Below are 25724 nucleotides of genomic sequence, written 5' to 3'. Positions count from 1 at the left end.
TATTATCAGGTGGTCTTTATTGGTTGTGTTAGAAACATGAGAAATTAAGGTGGAAAAGGATACCTCATTAGCAGTTATCTTGCGTGATGTGATTCGGAAATCCACATGATAACCTGCCACATTGTGTGGTGTAATTGTGGAAATCTAAACAGTATACACTGCACATTTGTGCAAATCCAACTCCGAACTGTGTGTCGTGACTGCGGAATGCATAACCTGCCAATGGATGTGCATTCCACAACTGCACCACACAGCTCCACAGGAAAAGAATTCCGCATCCAGCAAATCTCTGCTTTCCTTTTCTTTTTACAAGCAAGCTCCTTGCTCTTATGTTGCAAAGACAGCCATGAAAGGGCACAGCAAAGTATGATGAAGTATCAGAAGCGAGTCCAAGGGCAGGGCTAGGCTGCTGCTAGGATTTACAGCGGTAGGGCAGCACCATCTACTTCTCCCCATGACTTAGCAGAATAAGGAAAATTCACATAACATAAATACACAGATGTGCTTTGTTTCTAAGCTTCAGAATTATTGCTTTAGTTTACTTGAAGCATTTGTACCACTCCTTACCATAACAACATGAATTAGCCTTCCCACCTTCTCCCCACCATCAATAGTCGATCCCCCAAAGCTAAGGGAATGATTGGGGGGGGGGGGGATGTCTTCAGGCCATAGATCTAAGAGGTCTTTGGGGGCTGGCTCTTCCTCTGTGCAGTGGCTCTACAACAGGGGTGGGCAACCTGTAGCCCTCCAGACATTTTGACCTACAATTCCCATCAGCCCCAGCCAACATAGCCAATGGTGAGGGATCATGACATTGTAGGACCAAACATGTGGAGGGCCACAAGATGCCCACTTGTGCTCTAAGAGGCAGAAGGCATAACGGGATGGGGGGCGGAGAATGGAGGAGACAGCAACATTCATCATTCCAGCACAGGTGTTCTAGCTCTTGGTGGTTCTTACAGCTGCAGCAGGGTCACCATAAATAGCCTTGTCCCAGAAATGATCACCATGCAAAACCTGACAGCAGATGACTTGGGGTGGGAAGCTTCACTAGGCAAGCAATGGCTCAGTGGCAGAGTGCATGTTTGGCACACAGACGATTCAGTCCCCAACAACTCCAGTTAGGTTCAGATGGCAGGTGATGGGGAAAACCTTCTCTGCTTGAGACTTCGGAGAGACACTGCAAGTCAGAGTAGACAATACCGGGCTGGATGGACAAACAGTCTGACCTAGTATAAGGCAGTTCCCTGTGCTGATACAGTCAACTTTGACACACCAGTCACCAGTTGAGAATCACCAATCACTTCTCCCACACCACTAAAAAGGTGATTGACACTGTCAAAGCTGACTTCTGTTTAATGCACATCTGCATACAGACCAAATATGTATTGTGTTTGCTTTTTCTGAACTGAAATCAGAAACATCCAGATATGCCTATATTGGCACAAATGTTTAGGACTAAAGTGTTAAGCCCAAGTCAGAACTATATGGCACACATACTGCAAGCCTTCCCAACCACAGCTCTGCTAATAATGCTTCGCTGTAATACACTAAGTTCAAATGAGGACTATTACATATAAGCAGCCCTACATTTCAGAGCGAAAAATCAGATTTTTTAAAAAGGTGCTATGAATTACCTGACCATGTAACAAAAGCACACAATTGCCCTTCAGGAGCAGCACAACTTGAATGACCTGAACTGAAAATAATGTTCTTCTCCTTTTGTATCTTCTGAATCCATTTAGAAAATTGAGAAAGGCATATATGCAGAGGGACTCCCTCGTCAACTTGATTCTTAATAGAAGAGAACAAGATATATTTAAATATTGCTGATAGCATTCCAAGTCGTGATTTATACCCAGTCTTCACAAAATTCATTGAGACACATATTAAATATAAACATCCATGCAACTTCAAAAATAATAAACGACTAGCTTAGTACACAAATTGCTTACAAAACAAAACATAAAGTTATACCTGTGTTATGCCAGTGAGCTCAGTGCAAAATTCAGAGAGAACTGGATGCTCCTGAGGCTGGACGTACATGTGAAATTCAGATTCAATCTCTCCATTTGAGGTGTTTAATAAAACTGCTGGAAATTCAACTACCAAAAAAGCCAAGAGTATATTTTCATAAATAGTTCCAATTTACTTTAAAATTAAGCTAGGATTTATTTTAAAGTACCGGCATTCTAAATAAAACAGCATTACACGTTCTGTATGGAGACATAGTTAGAGGGATGGACTGGGGTCAGGAGGACATGGGTTCAAATTCCCATGCAACCATGAAGCTCATTAGGCAACCCTGGGTGAGTCATTCACTCTCAGACTCACCTAACTCGCAGAATTGTTGAGAGGATAAAAGGGTGGGGGGAAAGAACTACATAAGTCACCCTGAGCTCCTTTGAGAAAGGGAGGAATAAAAATGGCAGTCAGTCAATAAAGCCCTCTTGGTGACTTTCAGCTTGTCTGTCATTAATTGTCAGCCTGACTCACAAGGTTGTGTAAATCACCCTGAACTCCTTTGAGAAATTGCACTCATACCCTGTTTAAACTTAAGCTAAACATTTCGGTAATTTTTAATACGCACTGCGGAAAGACCAACCTATAGTTTAAGATAAATAAAAGAAACCCATCATCTATCCATAAACCATTATCTATCTATAAGCAATCATAGTGGGAATGTTTGTGATCCACTAATCAGTTAATCCCTGAGCTGTTCAATTTTGACCAATGTAACAAGAGAGTGGGACTTCTCTGGTATAGCCTGACTAACAGTATAAGGCCTCATTTAAACTCAACCAGTTATAAAGACATCATTCACCCCTTATGTGGCCTTCCCTGTTGAGTCCCACAAGGTCCCACTCCTGTTCAAAGGAATCAATGAGGAATCACCAGGACACTGACAACATCCTGCTCCGTTTGTCTTCTCCTCTAACCTATGCTCCACACTCTTGGTTCTTTAGTCACCACAGTCGAATAGCCCTAGTTTACACACAGAGTTTTGCCAACAAAGCGATGCCCCATTTTCTGTGATGTCAAGAAAGCTATGTACATACAGCTGGTATGCATGGTGCATGTTCCCCAACACTAAAGGGAACGGGGAAGCCACAGGTCACGCAGAGTGTATGTGCACAGGAGCCTCACAACTCTTTGGACCTCAGCCAATGGCAGCCATGGCTGGAGATTACTTTGAATGAGCGGACAAATCTAGGGAAATGCTAATAGGTAGCTTTCAGAAATGTGCTGCTGCTAAGCTCTAGCCTCCTTTAGCCTCTCACATAAATTGAATATCAAGGTATTAATACCTTATACATAGAATTTGGGAAAGGTATGCTAGAGATTCAGTAGAAATCGAAAGCATGAACAATGTTTAAACCACATAATTCCCAATTCACCCAGAAGCAATTCTCAAAATGGCTAAATCTCCACTTACTAATTTCTTGACTGTAACATTTTCTGCCATATTTCCAGCATGTAGACTCGAAGTCAATAATTATTAAGTAGTCAAACAGCTGCGCTGCAATACCAAAAGGATTGTGTGATACGATTATTTGAGACAGTAAGACAGTAACAGTTAGCTTGGGAAACAGACACCATACTCACGCAGTTTAGGTCTGTTGTGACTTTGGCCACTGGGCGGTGTTTTAGAAATGCTTCTAATAATGCCAAGCTGCCTATTAAAGAAACCATAAATACATATAGAAGAAAAAGTCTTTCAACAACAGAACAGTGGCAATGTTTGACAACACATAAACCAGCTTTCCCCAACCTGGTGACTTCCTGATGTGTTGGACTACTAGTCTGGCAGAATGCTGGGAGTTGTAGTCCAACACATCAGGAGGGCACCAGGTTGGGGAAGGCTGACAGAGACCATTGTTTAGCATGACAAGAATTAGCTTCGAAACTATTCCTCATGGCCGCACTGGAGGAGATTGGGGGAACGCACAAGCCCAAGGGGTGTTGCACCTCGTTCTTGTCACACTAAACGTATGTACGTTTTAGCCACAATGTCCAAATTGGGCTAGTACTTCAGGGTTACTAGATCACAAATCATTGCATAGACAGAGTAAGCTATGTTTCCCAGTATGGTGAAAGAGCATCCACTCCCCCAGATAAGATCATCACTAGAACCCCTCATGATTGCCTTTACTGGAGATCAGGGGGCAGGGCGGGGCAGGGGGAGTCAGAGAACCCTATTCCAGATCTCCTTCATGCATGTCTGCTTCAGCCCAGAGTCTGTTGCATCAAAAACAAGAAGTCTCGTGGCATCTTAAAAACTAAGGCCAGATTCACACCTGCATTTTCATAGGTATGTGGCACACAGGCTGGCATGCAGTCACAAAGAGGGCAAAAAAGTAAAGCTCTCTATGTAAAACTCAAAATGTATACAAGATGAACATGGGAATCATTCTCAACAGCAAGTGGAAGTAGTGCAAACCTTCCTAGCATTGCTATGCTGATTTAATATCTGTAAGGGGTAGAGAACAGCAGAGGGACTGGACTTTGTTCACTATGTCCAGCAATACCCTTTTCCTACCCTGTAATGAACATACAGAGAACAGCAAGGGACAGAGACAATGGCAAACAAGTGGGGGTGGGGGGAGTCAGAGAACCCTGTTCCTGATCTCCTTCATGCATGCCTGCTTCAGCCCTAAGTCTGTTGCATCAAAAGCAAGAAGTCTTGTGGCATCTTAAAAACTAAGGCCAGATTCACACCTGCATTTTCAGGGGCCAGCATGGGCATGCCAAGCCCCACCAGGGCTGACACTGCTTGCCACGGCATCCTTTCATCTTATTTTTAAACATTTTAGAGTTAAGGAACAGCCAATTGGGTATGCGCATGGTTATAGGTGCTAACTTTAATATTTTATATGTTTAAAGTATATCATCCTTTTTTTTACAAAACAACAAAACAGTGCCTTTTGCCAGCTAAGGGCACAATCCAATGCATATTTAGACAGAAAAAACAAACAAACCTACAACTCCCAGCATGTAAACAAATTGAAATGGGTTCAGAGGAGGGCAATAAAGATGGTCAAGTGGTATGGAAAACATGTCCACCCCTGAGCACTGTTTTGTCTGTTCTGTTGTTAATGAGAAAGGGTGGGATGTGTAAACACATTCTTACTTTCTAAAATACGTAATACATTAAAGGCACAATCCTATGCATGTTTAGATGGGGAAAAAGTCCTACAGCTCCCAGCATTCCCCGACTAGACTGGGGAATGCTAGGAGTTGTAGGACATGCTCCCATCTAAAGATGCATAGGATTGCACTCTAAATATATTTAGGATTTTAAAGCCAGTTCAAAATACAAAACTGCACATGCTCAAAGTCTTTCTTTCTCAGGGTTGGCAAATAGGATTTTGTTTTGTTTCCTTGGCTCTACCATCTCATGAATGTAGAACCAACTGTGAAGCATGGAATGGCCATGAAGGGGAGAAAAGTTTCACAATGGAAGTAATACACATGGCCTTCTAAAGGGGTCCCCCATAACGTCATTAAAGGTGCAGTCCTACGCATATTTAGACAGAAAAAGGTCCTACAACTCGCAACATGGCTGGCTGGAGAACGCTGGAACTTGCAAGGCTTTTGTTCTATCTAAACACATATAGCTTTATACCCTAAGCCACCTTGAGTGCCATTTTTTCTTGGTAGAAAGGCAAGGTACAAATCAAATAAATAAATTAAGGGCCCCATCCCATGTATGCTGAAAAAAAGGCCTACAACTCCCAGCATGCCCCAGCTACCCATGCTGGCTGGGGCATGCTGGGAGTTGTATGCCTGCTTTGTTTAAACATGATAGGATTGCATCCCAAATGGCCTTGCATGCCTTTTTTTTTTTTCTTCTGTGGTAGAGAGGCAGGCTACAAACCAAATAAGGTTGCAATCCGATGCAAGTTTAGAAAGACAGAAAGAAAGAAAAAAAAGGCCTACAACTCCCAGCATGCCTCAGCTACCCATGCTGGCTGGGGCATGCTGGGAGTTGTATGCCTGCTTTGTTTAAACATGATAGGATTGCATCCTAAATGGCCTTGCATGCCTTTTTTTTTTTCCTTCTGTGGTAGAGAGGCAGGCTACAAACCAAATAAGGTTGCAATCCGATGCAAGTTTAGAAAGACAGAAAGAAAGAAAAAAAAGGCCTACAACTCCCAGCATGCCTCAGCTACCCATGCTGGCTGGGGCATGCTGGGAGTTGTATGCCTGCTTTGTTTAAACATGATAGGATTGCATCCTAAATGGCCTTGCATGCCTTTTTTTTTTTCCTTCTGTGGTAGAGAGGCAGGCTACAAACCAAATAAGGTTGCAATCCGATGCAAGTTTAGAAAGACAGAAAGAAAGAAAAAAAAGGCCTACAACTCCCAGCATGCCTCAGCTACCCATGCTGGCTGGGGCATGCTGGGAGTTGTATGCCTGCTTTGTTTAAACATGATAGGATTGCATCCTAAATGGCCTTGCATGCCTTTTTTTTTTTCCTTCTGTGGTAGAGAGGCAGGCTACAAACCAAATAAGGTTGCAATCCGATGCAAGTTTAGAAAGACAGAAAGAAAGAAAAAAAAGGCCTACAACTCCCAGCATGCCTCAGCTACCCATGCTGGCTGGGGCATGCTGGGAGTTGTATGCCTGCTTTGTTTAAACATGATAGGATTGCATCCTAAATGGCCTTGCATGCCTTTTTTTTTTTCCTTCTGTGGTAGAGAGGCAGGCTACAAACCAAATAAGGTTGCAATCCGATGCAAGTTTAGAAAGACAGAAAGAAAGAAAAAAAAGGCCTACAACTCCCAGCATGCCTCAGCTACCCATGCTGGCTGGGGCATGCTGGGAGTTGTATGCCTGCTTTGTTTAAACATGATAGGATTGCATCCTAAATGGCCTTGCATGCCTTTTTTTTTTTCCTTCTGTGGTAGAGAGGCAGGCTACAAACCAAATAAGGTTGCAATCCGATGCAAGTTTAGAAAGACAGAAAGAAAGAAAAAAAAGGCCTACAACTCCCAGCATGCCTCAGCTACCCATGCTGGCTGGGGCATGCTGGGAGTTGTATGCCTGCTTTGTTTAAACATGATAGGATTGCATCCTAAATGGCCTTGCATGCCTTTTTTTTTTTCCTTCTGTGGTAGAGAGGCAGGCTACAAACCAAATAAGGTTGCAATCCGAAGCAAGTTTAGAAAGACAGAAAGAAAGGAAAAAAAGGCGTACAACTCCCAGCATGCCCCAGCCAGCCATCCTGCCCGGGGCATGCTGGGAGTTGTACGCTTTTTTTCTGCCTAGCCAGGCATAGGACTCCACCTTAAATAAATAAAGTCCAGCGTCTAACGTGAACTAGCTGCACCACGACTCCCAACAACGAACGAACACGCCGGGCTGGTTCGCCCACCGAGCCTCCCCCACCACGACCGACTGTCCCTTCTGCCACGACAGAAGGGGAAGAGAACGAAGGATGCAGGGCCTGCTCCGGGCCTTACCTGGCCAGCCGCTTCGTCGCCATGACTACGGCTCCCCCCTCCCGCCCCTGCAGCAACTGCCCGAGGCGCCCTGGCCCCGCCCCTCAGCCTCTCTCGCCTTGCTTCCCGGCGTCCATTTCAAACAGCCCGCCGCGCCGTGGCCACGCCTCTTATCGATGTCATCGAGGGGTCGGCTGCCGGGGTCTGCCGCCGCCGCCTTGAGACCCCGGGGGGGGGGGGCTCTCCTCGCATCCTTCCTCTCTGAGCGAGCGGTTCAGGCCAAATGAGACGATTGCCGAGCCAGGGTTCTCCTCGATGAGGGGCTCGCTCAGCATCGTAGACGGAAGCAGCAGGTAAGGAAGGTAGGTGGGGGGGGGCTGTTTTTAAGCAGCCCCGGTTCTTTGGGAGGGGGCTTGACTACGTGCCAGGAGCTGCTGTGAAGGGTTTCTCAGTCAGGAGACAGCAGTCGGAGTGTGTGTGTCCCCCGCCCCGCCCCAAGCGTACGCACGTGGCTGCAGACCTCCCAGCACTTCACAGCTGGAAACAGGGACCCCCTTGGAACTCCCCAGTTTCTCACAGCCAGGACCACCCCCTGGCCCTCCCGCCCCTTACTTCACGTTGCTTTGGGGCCTAAGTTAAGGCTCTGCCCCACGTGGGTGCTGTTGGCTCTGCAATAGCTTCTCCTTCATCGATTTACATTAATTAAGTTTAGGCTCTGCTCCACTTGTATGCTGCACCTAGGAAAAAGAAACCAAAGGCACAGTTACAAGATGGGGGATACGTGGCTCAACGACACTACAAGCGAGAAGGATCTTGGAATTGTTGTCGATCACAAGCTGAATGTGAGCCAACCATGTGGTGCGGCTGCAAAAAAGGCCAGTGCTGCTTTGGGCTGCATTAATAGAAGCATCGCTTCCAAATCCTGGGAAGTACTAGTTCCCCTCTACTCAGCACTGGTTAGGTCTCATCTGGAGTACTGTGTCCAGTTCTGGGCACCACACTTAAAGAAGGATGCAGACAAGCTGGAGAGGGTTCAGAGGAGGGCAACAAAGATGATCAGGGGACTACAAACAAAGCCCTCTGAAGAGAGACCGAAAGAACTGGGCCTGTTTAGCCTTCAGAAGAGAAGACTGAGGGGAGAGATGATAGTGCTCTTCAAGGACTTGAAAGGCTGTCACAGAGAGGAAGGCCAGGCTCTGTTCTCCATCATCCCAGAGTGCAGGACGCGGAATCATGGGCTCAAGTTACAGGAAGTCAGATTTCGGCTGAACATCAGGAAAAACGTCCTGACTGTTAGAGCAGTACAACAGTGGAACCAATTACCTAGGGAGATGGTGGGCTCTCCCCCACTGGAGGCATCCAAGACGAGGCTGGACAGCCATCTGGCAGGGATGCTCTGACTTGGATTCCTGCATTGAGCAGGGGGTTGGACTCAATGGTCTTGTAGGCCCCTTCCAACCCTGCTATTCTATGATTCTATGAATACACGCACTCGGCAATCATTTCTTATATGATTGCAAAATGGAGCTGCCCTGAGGATTTATTTCAAGGGTGGGTTTTCAGTTCCCATTACAAGTCAGTCAGTAAATAAACAACTTGCATATTCAGAGTCAGTAGGCCACTGAATTCCGTTTGCCTGAATTCCGTAGCTGCTATTCTATGATCTGTGATTCTATGTTTGTTCCGCAATAGCTTCTCCTTCATTGATTTACATTATTATTATTACCATTATTATTAAGTTTAGGCTCTGCTCCACTTGTGTGCTGTTTGTTCTGCACTAGCTTCTCCTGCATTGGCTATTATTATTATTAAGTTTAACCTTATTACTATTATTATTAAGTTTAAGCTGTACTTCATTTAGGTGCTGTTTGTTCTGCAATAGCTTCTTCATTGATTTAGGGCACAATTCTAAGCAAACAGGGCATTTTTCTGGACTAAATAATTCCCGGCATGGCTGTCTGGGCATGCTGGGAGTTCTAGGACTTTTTTCTGTCTAAATATACATAGGATCGTGCCCTTGCATCATCATCATCATCATCACTATTAATGAAGTTTAGGCTCTACTCCACTTGTGTACTGTTCCTTCTGCAGTAGTTTCTCCTTCCATTGATTTGTTGTTGTTGTTGTTGTTGTTATTATCATTATAAAGAGGGTAGCTTGAAATAGAAGGTGGGCCTCTGTAAAGTAGGACACATAGCCACCCTGACTTCAGTGGCTATATTCCTCTGGAAGAGCTTCTTCTCCACTTTTATTATCTTTATTATTTAAAACTTATGCCCTGCTTTTCTTCAAATAAGTATCCCCTTCCCATTCTTGCACATTGTTGTAGGCTCAGGTTTACCTGTTGTTTTGGAGAAGGGTTGGTAGAGCACATGTTTTAATGCAGGTTGACCTTTAAAAGCAAAGAGGGTATTTGCTTTTTCTTCTAAAGCGGGGCCAGGGAACAAAGACTGAAAAACGGGGTTATGGAATGGATTGGCTGTAACCCTGAACAGAGTCACGAAGCACTGCAACATTTTGTTTTACACTTGTTTTACTAATGTTTTGTTTGTTTGTTTTTGGCAGATATAATCCACCTTAAAAGTATTTACAAACAAAATGGCTGCAGAAACTCAAGCAATTAAAAATAAAAGGCCCCGTGAAGATAATGAAAATGTTGAGGAGCCTCAGAGGATTAAAAAGAAAAGGAAAGTTGCTGAGAATAATGTATGCCAAAACTTGCAAAAAGCAAAAGTATTGAGTGAGGTAAGTGTTTATCTGCATATTATTAGGGATGACCTATTAGTTCTGGGTTTCAATTTATGAGTCCTTTGGTCTCATATGTCAGCCCTTCAAAAACCAATAGCTACAGAAAGTATGATGGGCTGTGAATACCCTGTTTTTCAAGTTTTGTGCATAGGCAATGCACATAGACGCACCTTTTTCGTGGTGGCACCCTGGTGGTAGAATGCCCTTTGCAGAGAGCACCTACTGGTGGTTCTTTCGTGCCAATTAAAGTCCTTTTCATTTTCCCAGGGTTAAAAATTGTAATAATTTAGTCATTTAAAATTGGGTTTGATTTGTATCTGTGTTTTCTATGAAATACGGAAAACATATTTTAAAAAACGCTTTCATTGCTGTTGCAAGTCATGTTATATTGTTGATGGTTTTCCTGTCCTGGTGAGTTTTGCTGTATTGGTTTTATTCCTAGCTGCTATGTTTTTATACTGTATTTTGATTTTGTTTATTGGTTTCATTTGTATTTTAATAGTTTCTGGTTTTCATGAGCCACCCAGAGAGCTTTGCTGTTGGGCAAGATATAAATCTTGCTCATAAATAAAATGAAATTATACATGTTATATCTACTACTCACTGCTTTTATTGGCCTACTCTGAAACATCTGTTTGGGATGGAGCCAAAGAGCAGCCAATGGATGTATTTATTCATATTGTGCAATTGACTTTATATGAGAAATGTGTACAACAAGGGGGTTCAACTTCAGGCCTGTGGGCCAAATCCAGCCTACCAGATGGCCCCAGATTCCCCAGATGGCCATGCCCCCTTCTTCTGGTCCCACATCCTTTCCCCCGACTGCTGGTCATTTGATGGTTTCCCAGCTTTTGTGCAGTTTTTTCCCCATTCTAAAAGCTTGCAATGCTTAGTTACTGGCAGTTAGAGCTTTAAGCTAAACTATTCTGGTATTTTGGCCCTGCCCCTTTTCCCTTTGGCTCCTCCTACCACCAGAACTCAGCCCCCAAGAACTTCTCCAAAATTGAATTCATCCCTCGAGCTCTGAGAGGTTCAACACCCCTGGTGTGGAAGGTAGGGCTTGGTCTAGCGGCTGCTGAGTGCAGGGATGCTCTGACTTGGGTTCCTGCATTGAGCAGGGGGTTGGACCTGATGGTGTTATAGGCCCCTTCCAACCCTACTGTTCTATGATTCTATGAAGACACGCACTCGGCAATCAGTTCCTATATGATCGCAAAATGGAGCTGCCCTGAGGATTTATTTCAAGGGTGGGTTTTCAGTTCCCATTACAAGTCAGTCAGTAGATAAACAACCTGCATATTCAGAGTCAGTAGGCCACTGAATTCCGTTTGCCTTTGGGGGACAAACAGCAGGCCTGCTGGTGGGTTTCCCGGAGCCATCTGGTAGGCTGCTGTGAGAAGCAAGCTACTGAACTAGATGGACTTTTGGTCTGATCCAGCAGGTCTCTTGTTTTATTCTTAAATGGCCAGGCTAAGTCAGAGATGCTTAACTTCTGCAACAGGCCACATCTTTATGCTCTTTAGTTAGCCAAGTGGGCTAAAGAACATCAGCAGGCATTTGGTCTTATCCTGTTTCTCACGATAGCCAGCCAGCTACTTACGGGAAGCCCACAAGCAGGGCATGAGGGCAAGATAGCCCTCTCCTGCTGTTGTTCCCCATCAGCTGGGGTTCAGAGGCGTGCCGCCACCGATCCCAGGGGTAGCATATAGCCATCTATAGCCTTATCTATTGTCCATGAATTTGTCTAATCCTCTTTTAAAACTGTCTAAGTTAGCAGCCATCACTGCCTCCTATGGATGGGAATTCCATACTTCAGCTATGAAGAAGTACCTCCTTTGTCTTGTGTCTTCTGCCATTCAGTCTCATTGGATGACCCCAGGTTTTAGTATTAGGAGGGGGAGGAGAGAGAGAGAGACTTTTCTCTATGCATGTATTTATTAAAATATGTCTAACCTGCCCTATGTCAACAGATCTCAGGGCAGGATATAATCATAAAAACAGTGTAACATAAAACCACAATCCAGGTAAAATCCACATTACAATCCAAGGAAACAAATCAAAACGAAGCTACCATCAATAAGACCTAAAGGCTTGGGGAAATAGCCAGATCTTAACTTGGCATCGAAACATGGCCAGCGTCAGTGCCAGCTAGGCCTCTGCGAGAAGGGCAATCCATACCGGGGTGCCACAGCCAAGAAGTCCCTATCCACTCTATCCACTTTCTCCACAGCATGCATAGTTTTATACACAGCTGTCGTGTCCCCTCTTATTTATTTATTTTAAGCTAAGAAGCTCCAAACGTTGTAACCTTCCCTCATAGGAGAGTTGCTCCAGGCCCTTGATCATTTTGGTTGCACATTCTGGGTAGTGGTGAAAGTGTTGGACTGGGAGCCTGTACATCCGGGTTCTAGTCCCCACTCGGCCATGGAAAAGTCCACTGGGTGATTTTGGACCAGTCACAGACTCTCAGCCCAACCTACCTCACAGGGTTGTTGTGAGGATAAAATGGAGAGGAGGAGGATAATGTAAGCCACCTTGGGTTCCTTACAAGAGAAAAAAAGGTGGGATATAAATGCAATAAATAAATAAAATATCCTTTTTGAGGTGCAGCAAACAAAACTGTATTCAGTGTTCCTCTTATCTGGTCCTTTTATCTGTATGCAGCACTGGCTCTTATCTGAATTCTGCAAATAGAAAATAAGTTTCTGGCCCTCATGGTGTCCAAGAGAAGGTTGTAAGCACAATGTCAGTAAAGCTTTCAAAAGCTCAGAAAACAGTAGATAGGAAAGGTGGGGGGAGCCAGTTTTTGTGATTCTTTCCCACCATTTCTAATCCCATGCTGTGGTTTTTCAGGGTCCAACTTTGTTTTTTCACAGTTGAGGTTGTTAATTCCAGACTGGGTTTTTCCTCAGATGAACCATCCAACTCCAGTCACTTGGCATTTGCTGTGTTTATGTAAATAACTTCCAAGTGATGTTAAGTTATGTATTACCAAAATACTGCACGTCAGCTGTGTCTCTCCTGCTGCTGAAATATTTCCACTGTGCCCTTTTGTAAGAAATGAGTTGTCCCCTTCTGGATTTCATTACCGTAAAGGCGGCTCAAATCCTTAAAACTTTCTGTGTGTCTGTGTAAACAATCCTGAACCAGTTCTCTTTGTTTCTCAGGAGAAGAAACCCCACTTGTCTACTGCAGTCTTTGGAGGGGACTATCAAATCAGCTATGGCCAACTCTACCAATTCCTCAAATATTCTGCTCTAGGGAAACGCCACAATGCATCTCAGTCCAGGTACAACCACTCACTGCATTCTGTAAGGCAGAAACTAGGCTCCAAACTATGCACAAGAGGAGACTCCAACTAAAGTTACGTTTGCACAAGTGCTTATGCAACCATTCGTGTAAGCGTAATGCACAACCACTCATGCAGTGGAAAGATTCAGCAGAGCTCCCCAGCGCTGTTTTCATTTGCGAATCGAAACCACTGGATACGGCCCTCTGTGTTCAACAGTCTTGAGCTTAGTTAAAGGCACTCACCTGGTGCTGTTCTCCTGTTCTCTAATGAGTTGTAAGTTTTTGAACAGCAGATCTCCCAAGCCAGGTCCCAAACTACTTTTCCAAGTCTCCTCCATTCCAAAAGTAGTTTACCATGCAGTATGGGGACAAAAAAGAAAAAAGGGAAAGTAAGGGAAGATATGATAGAGCTGTAAATATATATATATATATAGTATTTATTTATTTATTTATTTATTTCATTTCTATACCGCCCAATAGCCGAAGCTCTCTGGGCAGTTCACAAAAATTAAAACCAAAGAGCACACAATAAAACAATCCAAAATATATAAAACATTAAAACCACAGTAAACAGTACAGCCAGAATAAAACCTAGCAGCAGTGCAGGGATTTAAAATACAGATTTAAAACAGCAAAGCTAAAAGTCTAAAGAGCTAAAATGCCTGGGAAAATAAAAAGGTCTATAAAAATAAAATAAAAAATGATACATGGTGAGAAGAATGTGGATAGGGAGACATTTTTTCCCCTCTCTCATCATACTAGAACCCAGTGGGGTCATCCCATGAAGCTGATTGGTGGGAGATTCAGCACAGAGAAAAGGAAGGACTTCCACACACAGCTAAACTGTGGAATTCGCTTCCACCAAAACGTAGCGACGTCCACCAATTTGGATAGCTTTAAACGGGGGTTCGACACATTCCTAGAGGAGAAGGCTATCAGTGGCTACTAGTCCTGATGGCTATGTGCTACCTCCAGTACTAGAGGCAGTCTGCCTATGTACACCAGTTGCTGGGGAACATGGGTGGGAGGGTGCTGTTGCACTCATGTCCTGCTTGTGGGTTTCCCGTGGGCAGCGGGTTGGCCACTGTGTGAACAGAATGCTGGGCTACATGGACCCTCGCTGTGATCCAGCGTGGCTTTTCTTATGTTCTTATGACACGCTGTTGTAAGAAACACATGCATTCACTAAGGACCGAGAGCTGGTGTAGATGTAATGAAGGGGCACTCTATAGTGCTGTTAAAGAAAAACACAGGATTAGCCAGTGGGGCTCTGCGCTTCTACCCCACAGGCCTTCCCCTCTCTGGAGTGAATATTGTCCTTCCACCTTACCCGTGGTTAAGAGGGGAGGTGCCAAAGCTCAGTGGCAGAGCACATGCTTTGCATGTGGAAGGTCCCAGGTTCAATCCTTGGCATTTTTTTTAAAGAATCAGGTTGCAGGTATGTGTCGCCTCTGCAGTGGGCGTTGAACTCTTAGGTTAGAAGTGCCAAGATAGTGATACATCAGATTCAAAGGTTTACTTACAAGGAGACTTTATTGGGTAACTTACAGCACACAGGTGTACCCAGTGGTCGGATCAGACAGCTTCTCTGAACCGCGAGCCATGGGGTACAATGGATCTTATACTCTACATGTCAGCAATGAGGCAGCACAACACTAGCAAGCGCCCCCTAGCATTCATTCCCAGCATAGGCTAGAAGCATTTGGTTCTCAAGCACAGCCACCTGTAAACAAACTTTGCTTCCCAGGCAGAGTGCTTGATTAGGTGTTCTACTCATTAGTAAGGAATGCGCTGAGAAGGCTGTTGACTCATCTGCACATGCTCAGAGGCTTACTAGCATGGGAATTGCACCAATAATGAACTTAAGCAAGCATTATGGACCTCTAGGCCCGTCTAACACTACAAATGACTTGGCTACACTCCTGGGGCCAGTACAAGGTGATAGGAAAGTCTCTCTGCCAAAGAGAGACAGTTGAACCTCTTTCAGTACAACGGCCAAATCTAATCCCAGAAAAGCTCTTGTGGGGGGCATTCCACTTGTGGGCAGGACCAATGACAAAACGGAGTGGGGGCCAAAATATCAGCGTATTTTAGCTTAACGTTCTTACTGCTGTAACTAAACCTTAGGAGAGGCAAGTCAAGCTTTTAGAATGGGGGCAAAACCACGCAAAATCCAGGAAACCACGAAACACTTGGCCATCAGGGGAAAGGGGGTGAGCGAGGGGAAGGGGCGTGGCCTTCTGGGGAACCCTGGAAGGCCACATTAGGACCCCAGGCAGGCTGGACTTGAGCCTGAGGTTCCGCACCCCTGCTATAGACAATGCTGGGCTAAAAGGACCAATAGTGTGACGTTGTGTAAGACAGTCTCCAAAGCAACCAACTAAAGAGCAGTGGGTTGATAAAAATTTGGGAGACTATTTCGTTGTTCAGTCGTGTCCGACTCTTCGTGACCCCATGGATCATAGCACGCCAGGCCTTCCTGTCCTGCGCTCTCTCCCGGAGCGTGCTCAAGTTCATATTCATTGCATCGGTGATGCTATCTAGCCATCTCATCCTCTGCCGTCCCCCAGCAATCTTAATTCCGACCTGTGATTCATCCAACCCGCCGTTTCTCATGATGTACTCTGCATATAAGTTAAATAAGCAGGGTGACAATATGCAGCCTTGTCGTACTCCTTTCCCAATTTTGAACCACTCGGTTGTTCCACGTCCAGTTGTTACTGTTGCTTCTTGACCCTCGTCCAGGTTTCTCAGGAGACAGGTAAGGTGGTCTGGTACTCCCATCTCTTTAAGAGTTTGCCAGTTTGTTGTGATCCACACAATCAAAGGCTTTAGCGTAGTCAATGAAGCAGAAATAGACGTTTTTCTGGAATTCTCTTGCTTTCTCCATGATCCAGCCAATGTTGGCGATTTGATCTCTAGTTCCTCTGCCTCTTCGAAACCCAGCTCGTACTTCCGGTAGTTCTCGGTTCGCATACTGCTGAAGCCTAGCTTGTAGGATTTTGAGCATCACCTTGCTGGCATGTGAAATGAGCGCAATTGTGCGGTAGTTTGAACACTCTTTGGCGTTGCCCTTCTTTGGGATTGGAATGTAAACTGACCTTTTCCAGTCTTGCGGCCATTGTTGAGTGTTCCAAATTTGTTGGCATATTGAATGCAGAACTTTAACAGCATCATCTTTTAGGATTTTAAATAGCTCAGCTGGAATACTGTCATCTCCGCTAGCTTTATTGTTACTAATGCTTCCTAAGGCCCACTTGACTTCACTCTCGAGGATGTCCGGCTCAAGTTCGGTGACCACACTATCATGGCTGTCAGGGACATTCAGATCTTTCCTGTATAGTTCTTCTGTGTATTCTTTCCACCTCGTCTTAATCTCATCTGCTTCTGTTAGGTCCCTGCCTTCTTTGTCCTTTATCGTGCCCATCTTTGCACAAAACGTTCCCTTGAGATCTCCGATTTTCTTGAAGAGATCTCTAGTCTTTCCCATTCTGTTGTTTTCCTCGATTTCTTTGCATTGTTCATTTAAGAAGGTCTTCTTGTCTCTCCTTGCTATTCTCTGGAACTCTGCATTCAGTTGGATATATCTTCCCCTTTCTCCCTTGCTTTTCGCTTCCCTTCTTTCCTCAGCTACTTGTAAAGCCTCATCAGACAGCCACTTGGCTTTCTTGCATTTCTTTTTCTTTGGGATGGTTTTCGTTGCTGCCTCCTGAACAATGTTACGGACCTCCGTCCATAGTTCCTCAGGCACTCTGTCTATCAGGTCTAATCCCTGAAATCTATTCCTCACCTCCACTGTATATTCATAAGGGATATGATTTAGGTCATACCTGACTGGTTTAGTGGTTTTCCCTATGTTCTTCAATTTAAGCCGAAATTTTGCAAGAAGCAGCTCATGATCTGAGCCACAGTCAGCTCCAGGTCTTGTTTTGACTGACTGTATAGAGCTTCTCCATCTTTGGCTGCAAAGGACATAATCAATCTGATTTCGATATTGACCATCTGGTGATGTCCATGTGTAGAGTCGCCTCTGGTGCCTGTTGGAAAAGAGTGTTTGCTATGATCAGCGTGTTCTCTTGGCAAAACTCTATTAGCTTTTGTCCTGCTTCATTTTGTACACCAAGGCCATGCCTGCCTGTTATCCCAGTGATTTCTTGCCTTCCTACTTCAGCATTCCAATCCCCTATGATGAAGAGGACATCTTTTTTTGGTGTTAGTTCTAGAAGGTGTTGTAGGTCTTCATAGAACCGATCAACCTCAGCTTCTTCAGCTTCAGTGGTTGGGGCATAGACTTGAATTACTGTGATGTTGAATGGTTTGCCTTGGATTCGTACTGAGATCATTCTATTGTTTTTAAGATTGTACCCCAGTACTGCTTTTCCCACCCTTTTGTTGACTATGAGTGCTACTCCATTTCTTCTCGGGGATTCTTGCCCACAGTAGTAGATATGATGGTCACCTGAATTAAATTCGCCCATGCCTGTCCATTTTAGTTTGCTGATTCCCAAGATGTCGATGTTCAATCTTGCCATCTCATGTTTGACCACCTCCAGCTTATCTTGATTCATTGCTCTTACATTCCAGGTTCCTAAACAATATTGTTCTTTACAGCATCGGATTTTCTTTTCACCACCAGACACATCCACAGCTGAGTGTCCTTTCAGCTTTGGCCCAGCCGCTTCACTCTTTCTGGTGCTACTTGGAAATTCCCTCTGCTCTTCCCCAGTAGTATATTGGACACCTTCCGACCTGAGGGGCTCATCTTCTGGCATCATATCTTTTAGCCTTGTAATACGTTCCATGGGGTTTTCTTGGCAAGAATACTGGAGTGGGTTGCCATTCCCTTCTCCAGTGGACCACATTTTGTCAGAACTCTCTGCCATGACCTGTCCGTCCTGGGTGGCCCTGCATGGCATAGCTTATGGCTTCATTGAGTTATGCAAGCCCCTTTGCCACAACAAGGCAGTGATGTATAAACTTACTCAGCAATCGCATAGTTAAACTGGAATTCGCTACCTCAAGATGTATTGATGGCCACCAATTTGGATGTCTTTAAAAGGAGGTTGGACAAATTCCTGGAGGAGAAGGCTATCAAAAATTACTAGCCTTGATGGCTCCGTGCTACCTCCAGTACCACAGCAGTATGCCTATGCACACCAGTTGCTGGGGAACATGGGCGGGAGGGTGCTGTTGCACTCATGTCCTGCTTGTGGGTTTCCCATGGGGAACTGGTCAGCCACTGTGTGACCAGACTAGATGGACCCTTGGTCTGATCCAGCATAGCTCTTCTTATGCAGCAAGCAAGGATTCCCAACTTTAAGGAAGATATTATGGCTCCATGGTTTCCATTTATTTCTTATGTTGAAGCTCTTCAAACTTTTGATCAATTCCAACCAAGTACAGTTGCCCAGTACCACCACACACGCACACACGCACGCATGCACACACACACTCACTAAGGGCACAATCCTATGCATATTTAGACAGAAAAAGTCCTACAACTGGGACTTCTTTCTATCTAAATATGTGTAGGATTGCGCGGTCATACACACAAAATAACACACCTTTATATGCTATAGACATTGTATTTTTATTCTTTCATTAGATATTGAGCTCCTACTTAGACCATTTTACTGTAGATGTTCCATATTGCTTATAAACTAAGAATTATAATTAGTGAATTCCTTTGTTTCTTTAGAGAACTTGATTTATTATTATGTATGTTCTTCCTTTCATTGCCTTAATTTTGATAATTTTCTTTTGAAATAAAATAAAATGTCATGATTTAAGAAAGGCTGCTTTCTCTATCACTATGCTGCATCAGGAATATTAACCAGGGATTCCCACTTAACCAAACTAGGTGCATGCCTTTAAAATACCATCTGCAGTGCTTTCTTGCCATCCATGCTGGCAAGAGCAGGACATCCACCAGCCAACTTTGGAAGAATGCTAATGGCTTTTATTCCTGTTTGTGGTGCAGCTGGTGCCGTATTCATCACCGGAGATGTCTGGCCGGTGTGGTGGTGGTGGTTCTACATGATGTGGGGCAGCTCCATTTCTACCGGTTCTACATGCAGTTCAGGCATCTCCGAAAGACATTCAGACATGTAAGTCCCCCGCCATGATCAAAGTAGAGGAAGACCCTGAGCTCAGTGGTAGAGCACCTGTTTTGTAGGCAGAAGTTGAATCCCTGGTACCTCCAGTGAAAAAGGCTCAGGTACTAAGTCATGGGAAAAGACCTCTGTCTGAGACCCTGGAGAGCCACTGTCACTCGGTGTAGGCAACAGTGGGTGAGACTGGGGGTGAGGAACATTTGGCCCTCCAATTCTTGTTAGACTGCAGTGCCCAGCAGGTCTAGTCAGAATAGCTAATAGTTAGAGGTGATGGGAGTGCAGTTTAACAACATCTGAATATTCACATGTTCCCTATCCCTGGGCTAGATGGATAAATAGGCAGCGTTCTCATGTAACAGTAAGCCAGGTTCCTGGCTTAATAAACCTGGATGTGAATGAGTTGCCTGTTTGTTCCTGTCTTTGCACAAGTGAGTAAACAACCCAGGAAAGGAAGAGTTTCACGTGACAATTGAACCTGAGATTATAGTTAAGTGTGCCCAAACAAGCAAGGATCTGTAAGCCAACAACAAACCCGGGTTTAAAGCTGGCTTACGATCCTGGCTTGTTTAGGCACACTTAACCATAATCCCAGGTTTGGGTGTCACATGAAACTGTCCCCTTCCAGGTTTGTTGACTCACTCGCACGAAGGGAAGAACGAAGGAGGAGCAAAGGGGCTGCATGTACCAGCATGGAGCTAATTCACATCCTGGTTTATTAAACCAGGATTCCTGGCTTATCATTATGAGAGTCATTGTGGTGTAGTAGCTAGCTTGTTGGACTGGGACTCTGGAGATAGGGTTCTTGTCCCCACTCAGCCATGAAGCTCACTGGGTGGCTTTGGGCCAGATTCTGACTCTCAGGCTAACCTAGCTCACACGGTTGTTGTGAGGATGAAATGGAGAGGATCGTGTAGGCCTCCTTGGAGGAAAAAAGGCAGAATATAAATGCCTAAATAAATGAATAAATAAATGTGCGAACACATCCATAGTCTGACGTGGTGTGAGTCAGCTTCCTATGTCCCTGCATAAAGCTGATGAAAAGTGTTGTTGTTCCAACTTGTTAGGTTGGCTCTGCGATTGTGACGAGCCAGCAGTCAGCCATTATGGCTGGCCAGGCGCTTACCGGCGTCTTCCCCTGCTGCACCCCCTTTGCTTCCTTTCAGTCTGGCAGCAAAAAGCAAAGAGCTTATTGAATTCACAGTGGCTGTGTTCAGGTTTGTGCATCCCAAGTTTAGCAGGCCTAATCGATCCACTCTTGTCAACAACTTCCTTTCCGGGTCTTGGCACACGCTGCTTAAGTCCAGTTGTGGCTTTCCCTTCGTGGTGTGGTGTTTCTGACGCAAGTGGCACATTGTGTCCTCTGAAAACGCTGTTTTTCTGTGCAAAATAGAGGTGACGTTAATTTCCTCGGTACTTGTTTTTGTCTTTCCTTACAAGCCTTCCCTCAGCAGGATGCTTTGAATCGGTAAACCTTGTCAGGGTGAAGAGGGGAGCTGGGGGTGGGTGGGATGGTTTCCCAGTGGCAAGGAAACATATGTCTCTAATTTAGAGCAAGTCCAAGACTTTCCAGGAATGAGCAGCTGCCAGTTCTTGCCAACAAGAGACAAGAATGACCTTTTTCTGGCTCCCGCCTGGAAGTTGAGGTCATTAAGACGATAACAGGGTAGACAGAAAAGAGACCTGTTTTATTCAGCAACATTTCCTTGAAAGCCGTTATCTGTCCCTCCACACCTTTCCCCTTTAGAAGTAACAATCACAGGCTCAAGCGGAAACCATTTTGAAAATGGCCGTATGCTTTACCATTAGCTGAAGCCAGTGAGAGAATGAAAACCGTGTGCTTATTTGCTATTAATAACAGGCTTGTTCACACACACATACACACACACACACACACACAGCTAGACCCCATCACCCAGGCTAGATTACTGTAATGTGTTATATGTAGGACTGCCTTTGGAAAGCATTTGAGAACTTCATCTGGTGAGAATCTGAAACATAAAAAGATGAAGATAGAGATCAGTCAGTAGACAGTTAAAATGGAGGTGGGGGGAGTATTTTGCTCAAATCATTTACTAGAATAAGATTCTAGTGAATTAAAAGTTCTTCCAAATGATGTGTATGTTTGATCAAAAGGGAAATAATTTTCCTATGATTTTTCATCTTTAAAGTTTGTACTTATACAATGGCTAGATATTCCATTCTCTGCCATTAAAATACTTTCGGAGACACTGGCTTTTGTTCAGTTTTTGTTTCAAAGCATTGCTGTCATTATTTCCTGAGTGATTGGCCTCAGACTTGAGGAAGTGGAGTATTTTTAATACTGTTTTGAAGGAGGGGCCGCCACCTTAAAATCAGATGATATGGTACATCTACAACTTCACTTTCCCAAATCTATGCAGTCCTTGAAACATGACTTAGAAAAGGACAGCTTTGGTGTCTTATTTACACACGGCTTCTGAGCCATCTTATATTACTGTTAGTTAGTTGTATGAAGTTATTCTGGACCCCTCATTGAGCCTAAGAATCTGTGAAATTTATTTCTGCTCATTATATTATTCCTGCCCACCACAGCGGCCTCCCAAAGTGGCTTACAGTGAGAAGAAAACAATGGTCAGCAGAAATCTGGCACTTCGAGAGACTGGCAATGCCCTACCAGCACCATGGTAGAGCATTGCCAGTCAAAGTAGAAAATATTGGGCTAGATCTAGGGTGCAGAACCTCAGGCTTGGGAGCTAACTCCAACAAACTCGGGGTCCCAATCTGGCCCTCCAGGGTCCCCCAGAGGACCACACCCCTTTCCCCAAACACTAATCATTTGGTTGTTTCCCAACTTCCGTGCAGTTTTTCCCCATTCTAAGAGGTTGACATGTCTCTCTTAAGACTTAGCTAACAGTGGTAAGAGCCTTAAGTGAAATACGCTAGTATTTTTGGCCCCACCCCTTTTGCCTTTGGCCCCACCCATCCCTGGAATGCAGCCCCCAACAACTTCTCCAAAATGGAATTCAGCCCTCTGGCTGAAAGAGGTTCAATGTCCCTTTTAAGGGAAAATACTGGGGGCAAAATTTCAGGGCCCCAGTATCAAATACCTAGGCACGCCTACTTTAAACAGCCTCAGCTTTGCCCTGAAGTTGTAGGTGAGGTTTGTTTGGGGACTAAGACTAGAGTGTTCACATTCACTCAGATTTATTTAAATTCTACAAATAAGGACTAAAATGACATAAGCGAAAATAATTTATTAGAGAAAGATTAAAGGTAAAGTTTTAACAAACACACAAACCTTCCATGCAGCAACAAAGCAAAGATAAGACATATTCACACAAACGTAATTTACCAAGAAGGGTAAAGGGACTCTCTCCTCCACTCCAGACCCTGACTTCACCTAAGACCTAAAGTATAGACCTCAGAGTAGCAGGCCCGACTCAGAGTAAAGAAGGAAGACCCAGATCTCTTCCATGTATCAATTTAAATGCCCCCACAAATTTGGTGTCCTCCCCTCTAATACATATTCCAAAATCTTTACAACTATTGGTTCGCGTCATCCTATGCGTCCCATCTCATAAATCATTTCCCAAATATTCCTTCCTATCTCTGACGCATCTTGTTTATTATGAAACAGGTCAAAAGTTCTCCTTTTATGTGGTCAACAGCTCCTTTTTTCTTCCCTCTTTTCCAGACAGGGGAATCCCAAACCACAATGTGTTCTTATCTATGACCTCTTACTTTTTACCCAGTTTCCCTATAAGGAAGATACAGTTGATAAGGTTGAAGGTTGTCAAGACATCTCTTGTCAGCATCAGCATCTAGCAAGCTTCTAATACAGTGGATCTTACTCCTCTACTTGCCCTGTTGCACATTAGTTTTAACCCCCCCCAATCTCTTTAAGCACCATCTCTTACCCCTTAAACTTTAAGCTCCCCATACCCCATATTGTACCCAAATTACAAAGCCCAAGAAAATCCTAATAGTCTGGTTTGATGGTCTGGCAGCCTCTTACGTACCTAAACTATAGTACAAATAAAACAGCAAAACAGAAACCAAGAACGGATGTTGCTTCCCGATGACGTCATGGGATCCTCTACCCTTGGGCATCCTAGGGTGAAAGGAATTGAACATATATATCATCAGATGTTTCTTGTGTTGCTTCATGTGTGGACGTTATTGGAAGCTGTACAAGATCAACCCTTACTGCATTACACAATGTTCTTACTTCCTCTGCCTTTACACATCCATTCTGTGTGTCTTTTCATAGCGCTTCTGTCTGCCGCCCATCTCAGATGATTTTATGGAAAAACTCTGTGGAGCAGAAACGGACAACAGTCAACAGATTGGCAGACAAGGTATTAAGACATTGATTGTGAATTTATGCACAGGATTTATGCATACCTGAACCTTGTTGCTGAAAATTCCTAGCTATCCTGTCTTCGTGTGTGTCCTGTAACCAACGCAACCTTCAGCCAAACATAAGGTAGAGCAGGGGTGCAAAAAGTGTGGCTTGTGGGCCCCAATTGCTGTCCGGTGGGCCCCCAGAAAAAAAGGCTAGCCGCTCTAGGAACCAGCTTTGTGCAGGGGTCCTCAACAAGGCATCCACGGGTGCCATAGCGCCCACGGGGCCCCAACATGATGCCCGCAGGCACCCAAAAATATTTATTTTTATTTATTTTATTTATTTTTAATGTTTTTTTTAATATACATACATGGCTTTGTATGAAATGCACATAACTTTCTAGCAATTATACACGGGCTGCATCATAAGTGGACACTGTATGCCACCCTTTCAGATACTGAAAGTGCTGTAAGGTCCTCAATCCACTGCATTACAGGAGGTGAGTGTTTATCCTTCCAGTGTTGTAGTATCAGTCATTTAGCTGTCAAAAGGTGCTGAATTAATTGTCATGAAGTGGGTAAATAATATTCAGTGATGTACATGCTCTTTTAAATTAAAGACTGTTCCAGTACGAACGTTTTCTGGGTAATAACCTCCTCGCAAAAGAATCAGCTACTGGACATTGCCAAAACATATGTTTAAAAGAAGCATTAGCTGCATTGCACTGCCAGCAATTAGCCAAATTAGACAATCCCTTATTAAAGAGATGTTGCTGTGTCCAGTAGACACGAAGCAAAAGTTTTTGCTGAGTAAGACACAGCCTAAGCTCCTTCGATGCCAAAGTAGCAACCCACTGATTAGGCATTTTGTGGTGGTGCCCACAGCTGTATCTCAAATTCCCAAATGCGGCCACAGGTCCAAAATGGATGGGGGGCCCTATGGTTCCTGCCATTGAAGCCTCATTTCTAGAGCATGTTTTTCTTTTCCCCCTCTCTCTTCTTTTTCTGAAAAGATTCCAGGTAACAGAGTGTGGTATGTCAGGATCCTACAGCAAGTAAGTGGATTAAAGGAGGGAGAAGGGCTAAGAGCCAGGATTCCTGGATGGTTTGAGAACTGAGGTTTCTGGGAGGCCTGTTGGTTTTATCTGATTAAAACAGGCACCAGGCATCTGAAATGCCCTTGGTCAGGAGTAAGATCTGAGTGTGTGTGTGAGTTGTATGTGAACGTGCGTACACACATGTGCGCCCCACCCCAGCAGACACCTGATGCGCCCCTTGTGGCTGAAAAGGTTGTGCACCCCTGCAGCAGAGCTTTGCACAAATAGTTCTTGCCCTTCAAGGGTTAAGAACGTAAGAGCCCTGCTGGATCAGACCGAGGGTCCATCTAGTCCAGCATTCTGGTCACACAGTGGCCAACCAGCTGCCCATGGGAAGCCCGCAAGCAGGGCATGAGTGCAACAGCACCCTCCCACCCATGTTCCCCAGCAACAGGTGTACGTAGGCATACTGCCTCTGATATAGGAGGTTGGGGAAGGCAGATCTATTGTTGTGCCTCTGCAAGGCTCAAGCTCTGGGCATTTAGTTCCAGGACCCCGGGGGAATTGGCGATGAGCCCAAGCTGGGCAGAAGGAGATGTGTGGTCTGAAGGAAGCAGGAGTAAAGTTCCAGAGCGGCAAACAGGGATCAGGGGAGCTAGAGGGAGGTGCATAGTCAGAATGAGGCAGGGGGTTAAGATCTAAGGGAGCAGAAGCTTAGGTCGTGCCCTCACAACGGGGAGAAATTACTCGACCGAGAAACATAGGTT

General features: G+C 44.6%; 2 protein-coding genes across 13 annotated transcripts in view; one reads left to right on the top strand and one right to left on the bottom strand.

Moving 5' to 3' along the window:
- Positions 1–7623, bottom strand: part of ERI2 (ERI1 exoribonuclease family member 2) — a 45434-nt gene extending 37811 nt beyond the window's left edge. For 3 of the 5 annotated variants that reach the window (XM_084818555.1, XM_084818554.1, XM_084818550.1), the window contains exons 1-5: positions 7467–7604; positions 3607–3677; positions 3437–3520; positions 1978–2105; positions 1638–1794 (exon numbers count right to left, since the gene is read on the bottom strand). In XM_084818555.1, the coding sequence (XP_084674681.1) occupies positions 1638–1794; positions 1978–2105; positions 3437–3520; positions 3607–3677; positions 7467–7489 (463 nt within the window). In that variant the 5' untranslated portion in view covers positions 7490–7604. Of the gene's footprint in view, positions 1–1637; positions 1795–1977; positions 2106–3436; positions 3521–3606; positions 3678–7466 lie in introns of all 5 variants that reach the window. The other 2 variants (XM_084818552.1, XM_084818551.1) reach the window with 1 other exon arrangement.
- A 136-nt stretch (positions 7624–7759) lies between these two features.
- Positions 7760–25724, top strand: part of REXO5 (RNA exonuclease 5) — a 54230-nt gene continuing 36265 nt past the window's right edge. For 3 of the 8 annotated variants that reach the window (XM_084818540.1, XM_084818545.1, XM_084818549.1), the window contains exons 1-5: positions 7760–7798; positions 10011–10190; positions 13361–13482; positions 19465–19591; positions 23847–23934. In XM_084818540.1, coding sequence (XP_084674666.1) covers positions 10044–10190; positions 13361–13482; positions 19465–19591; positions 23847–23934 — 484 coding nt within the window. In that variant the 5' untranslated portion in view covers positions 7760–7798; positions 10011–10043. Of the gene's footprint in view, positions 7808–8924; positions 8997–10010; positions 10191–13360; positions 13483–19464; positions 19592–23846; positions 23935–24933; positions 24976–25724 lie in introns of those variants that run through there. The other 5 variants (XM_084818541.1, XM_084818544.1, XM_084818546.1 and 2 more) reach the window with 5 other exon arrangements.

The sequence above is a fragment of the Heloderma suspectum genome, chromosome 12, assembly GCF_057233095.1.
Source record: "Heloderma suspectum isolate Gila_16-S chromosome 12, 16-S_ref, whole genome shotgun sequence".
Taxonomy (NCBI): domain Eukaryota; kingdom Metazoa; phylum Chordata; class Lepidosauria; order Squamata; family Helodermatidae; genus Heloderma; species Heloderma suspectum.
This window is presented reverse-complemented; position numbering and strand designations above follow the sequence as displayed.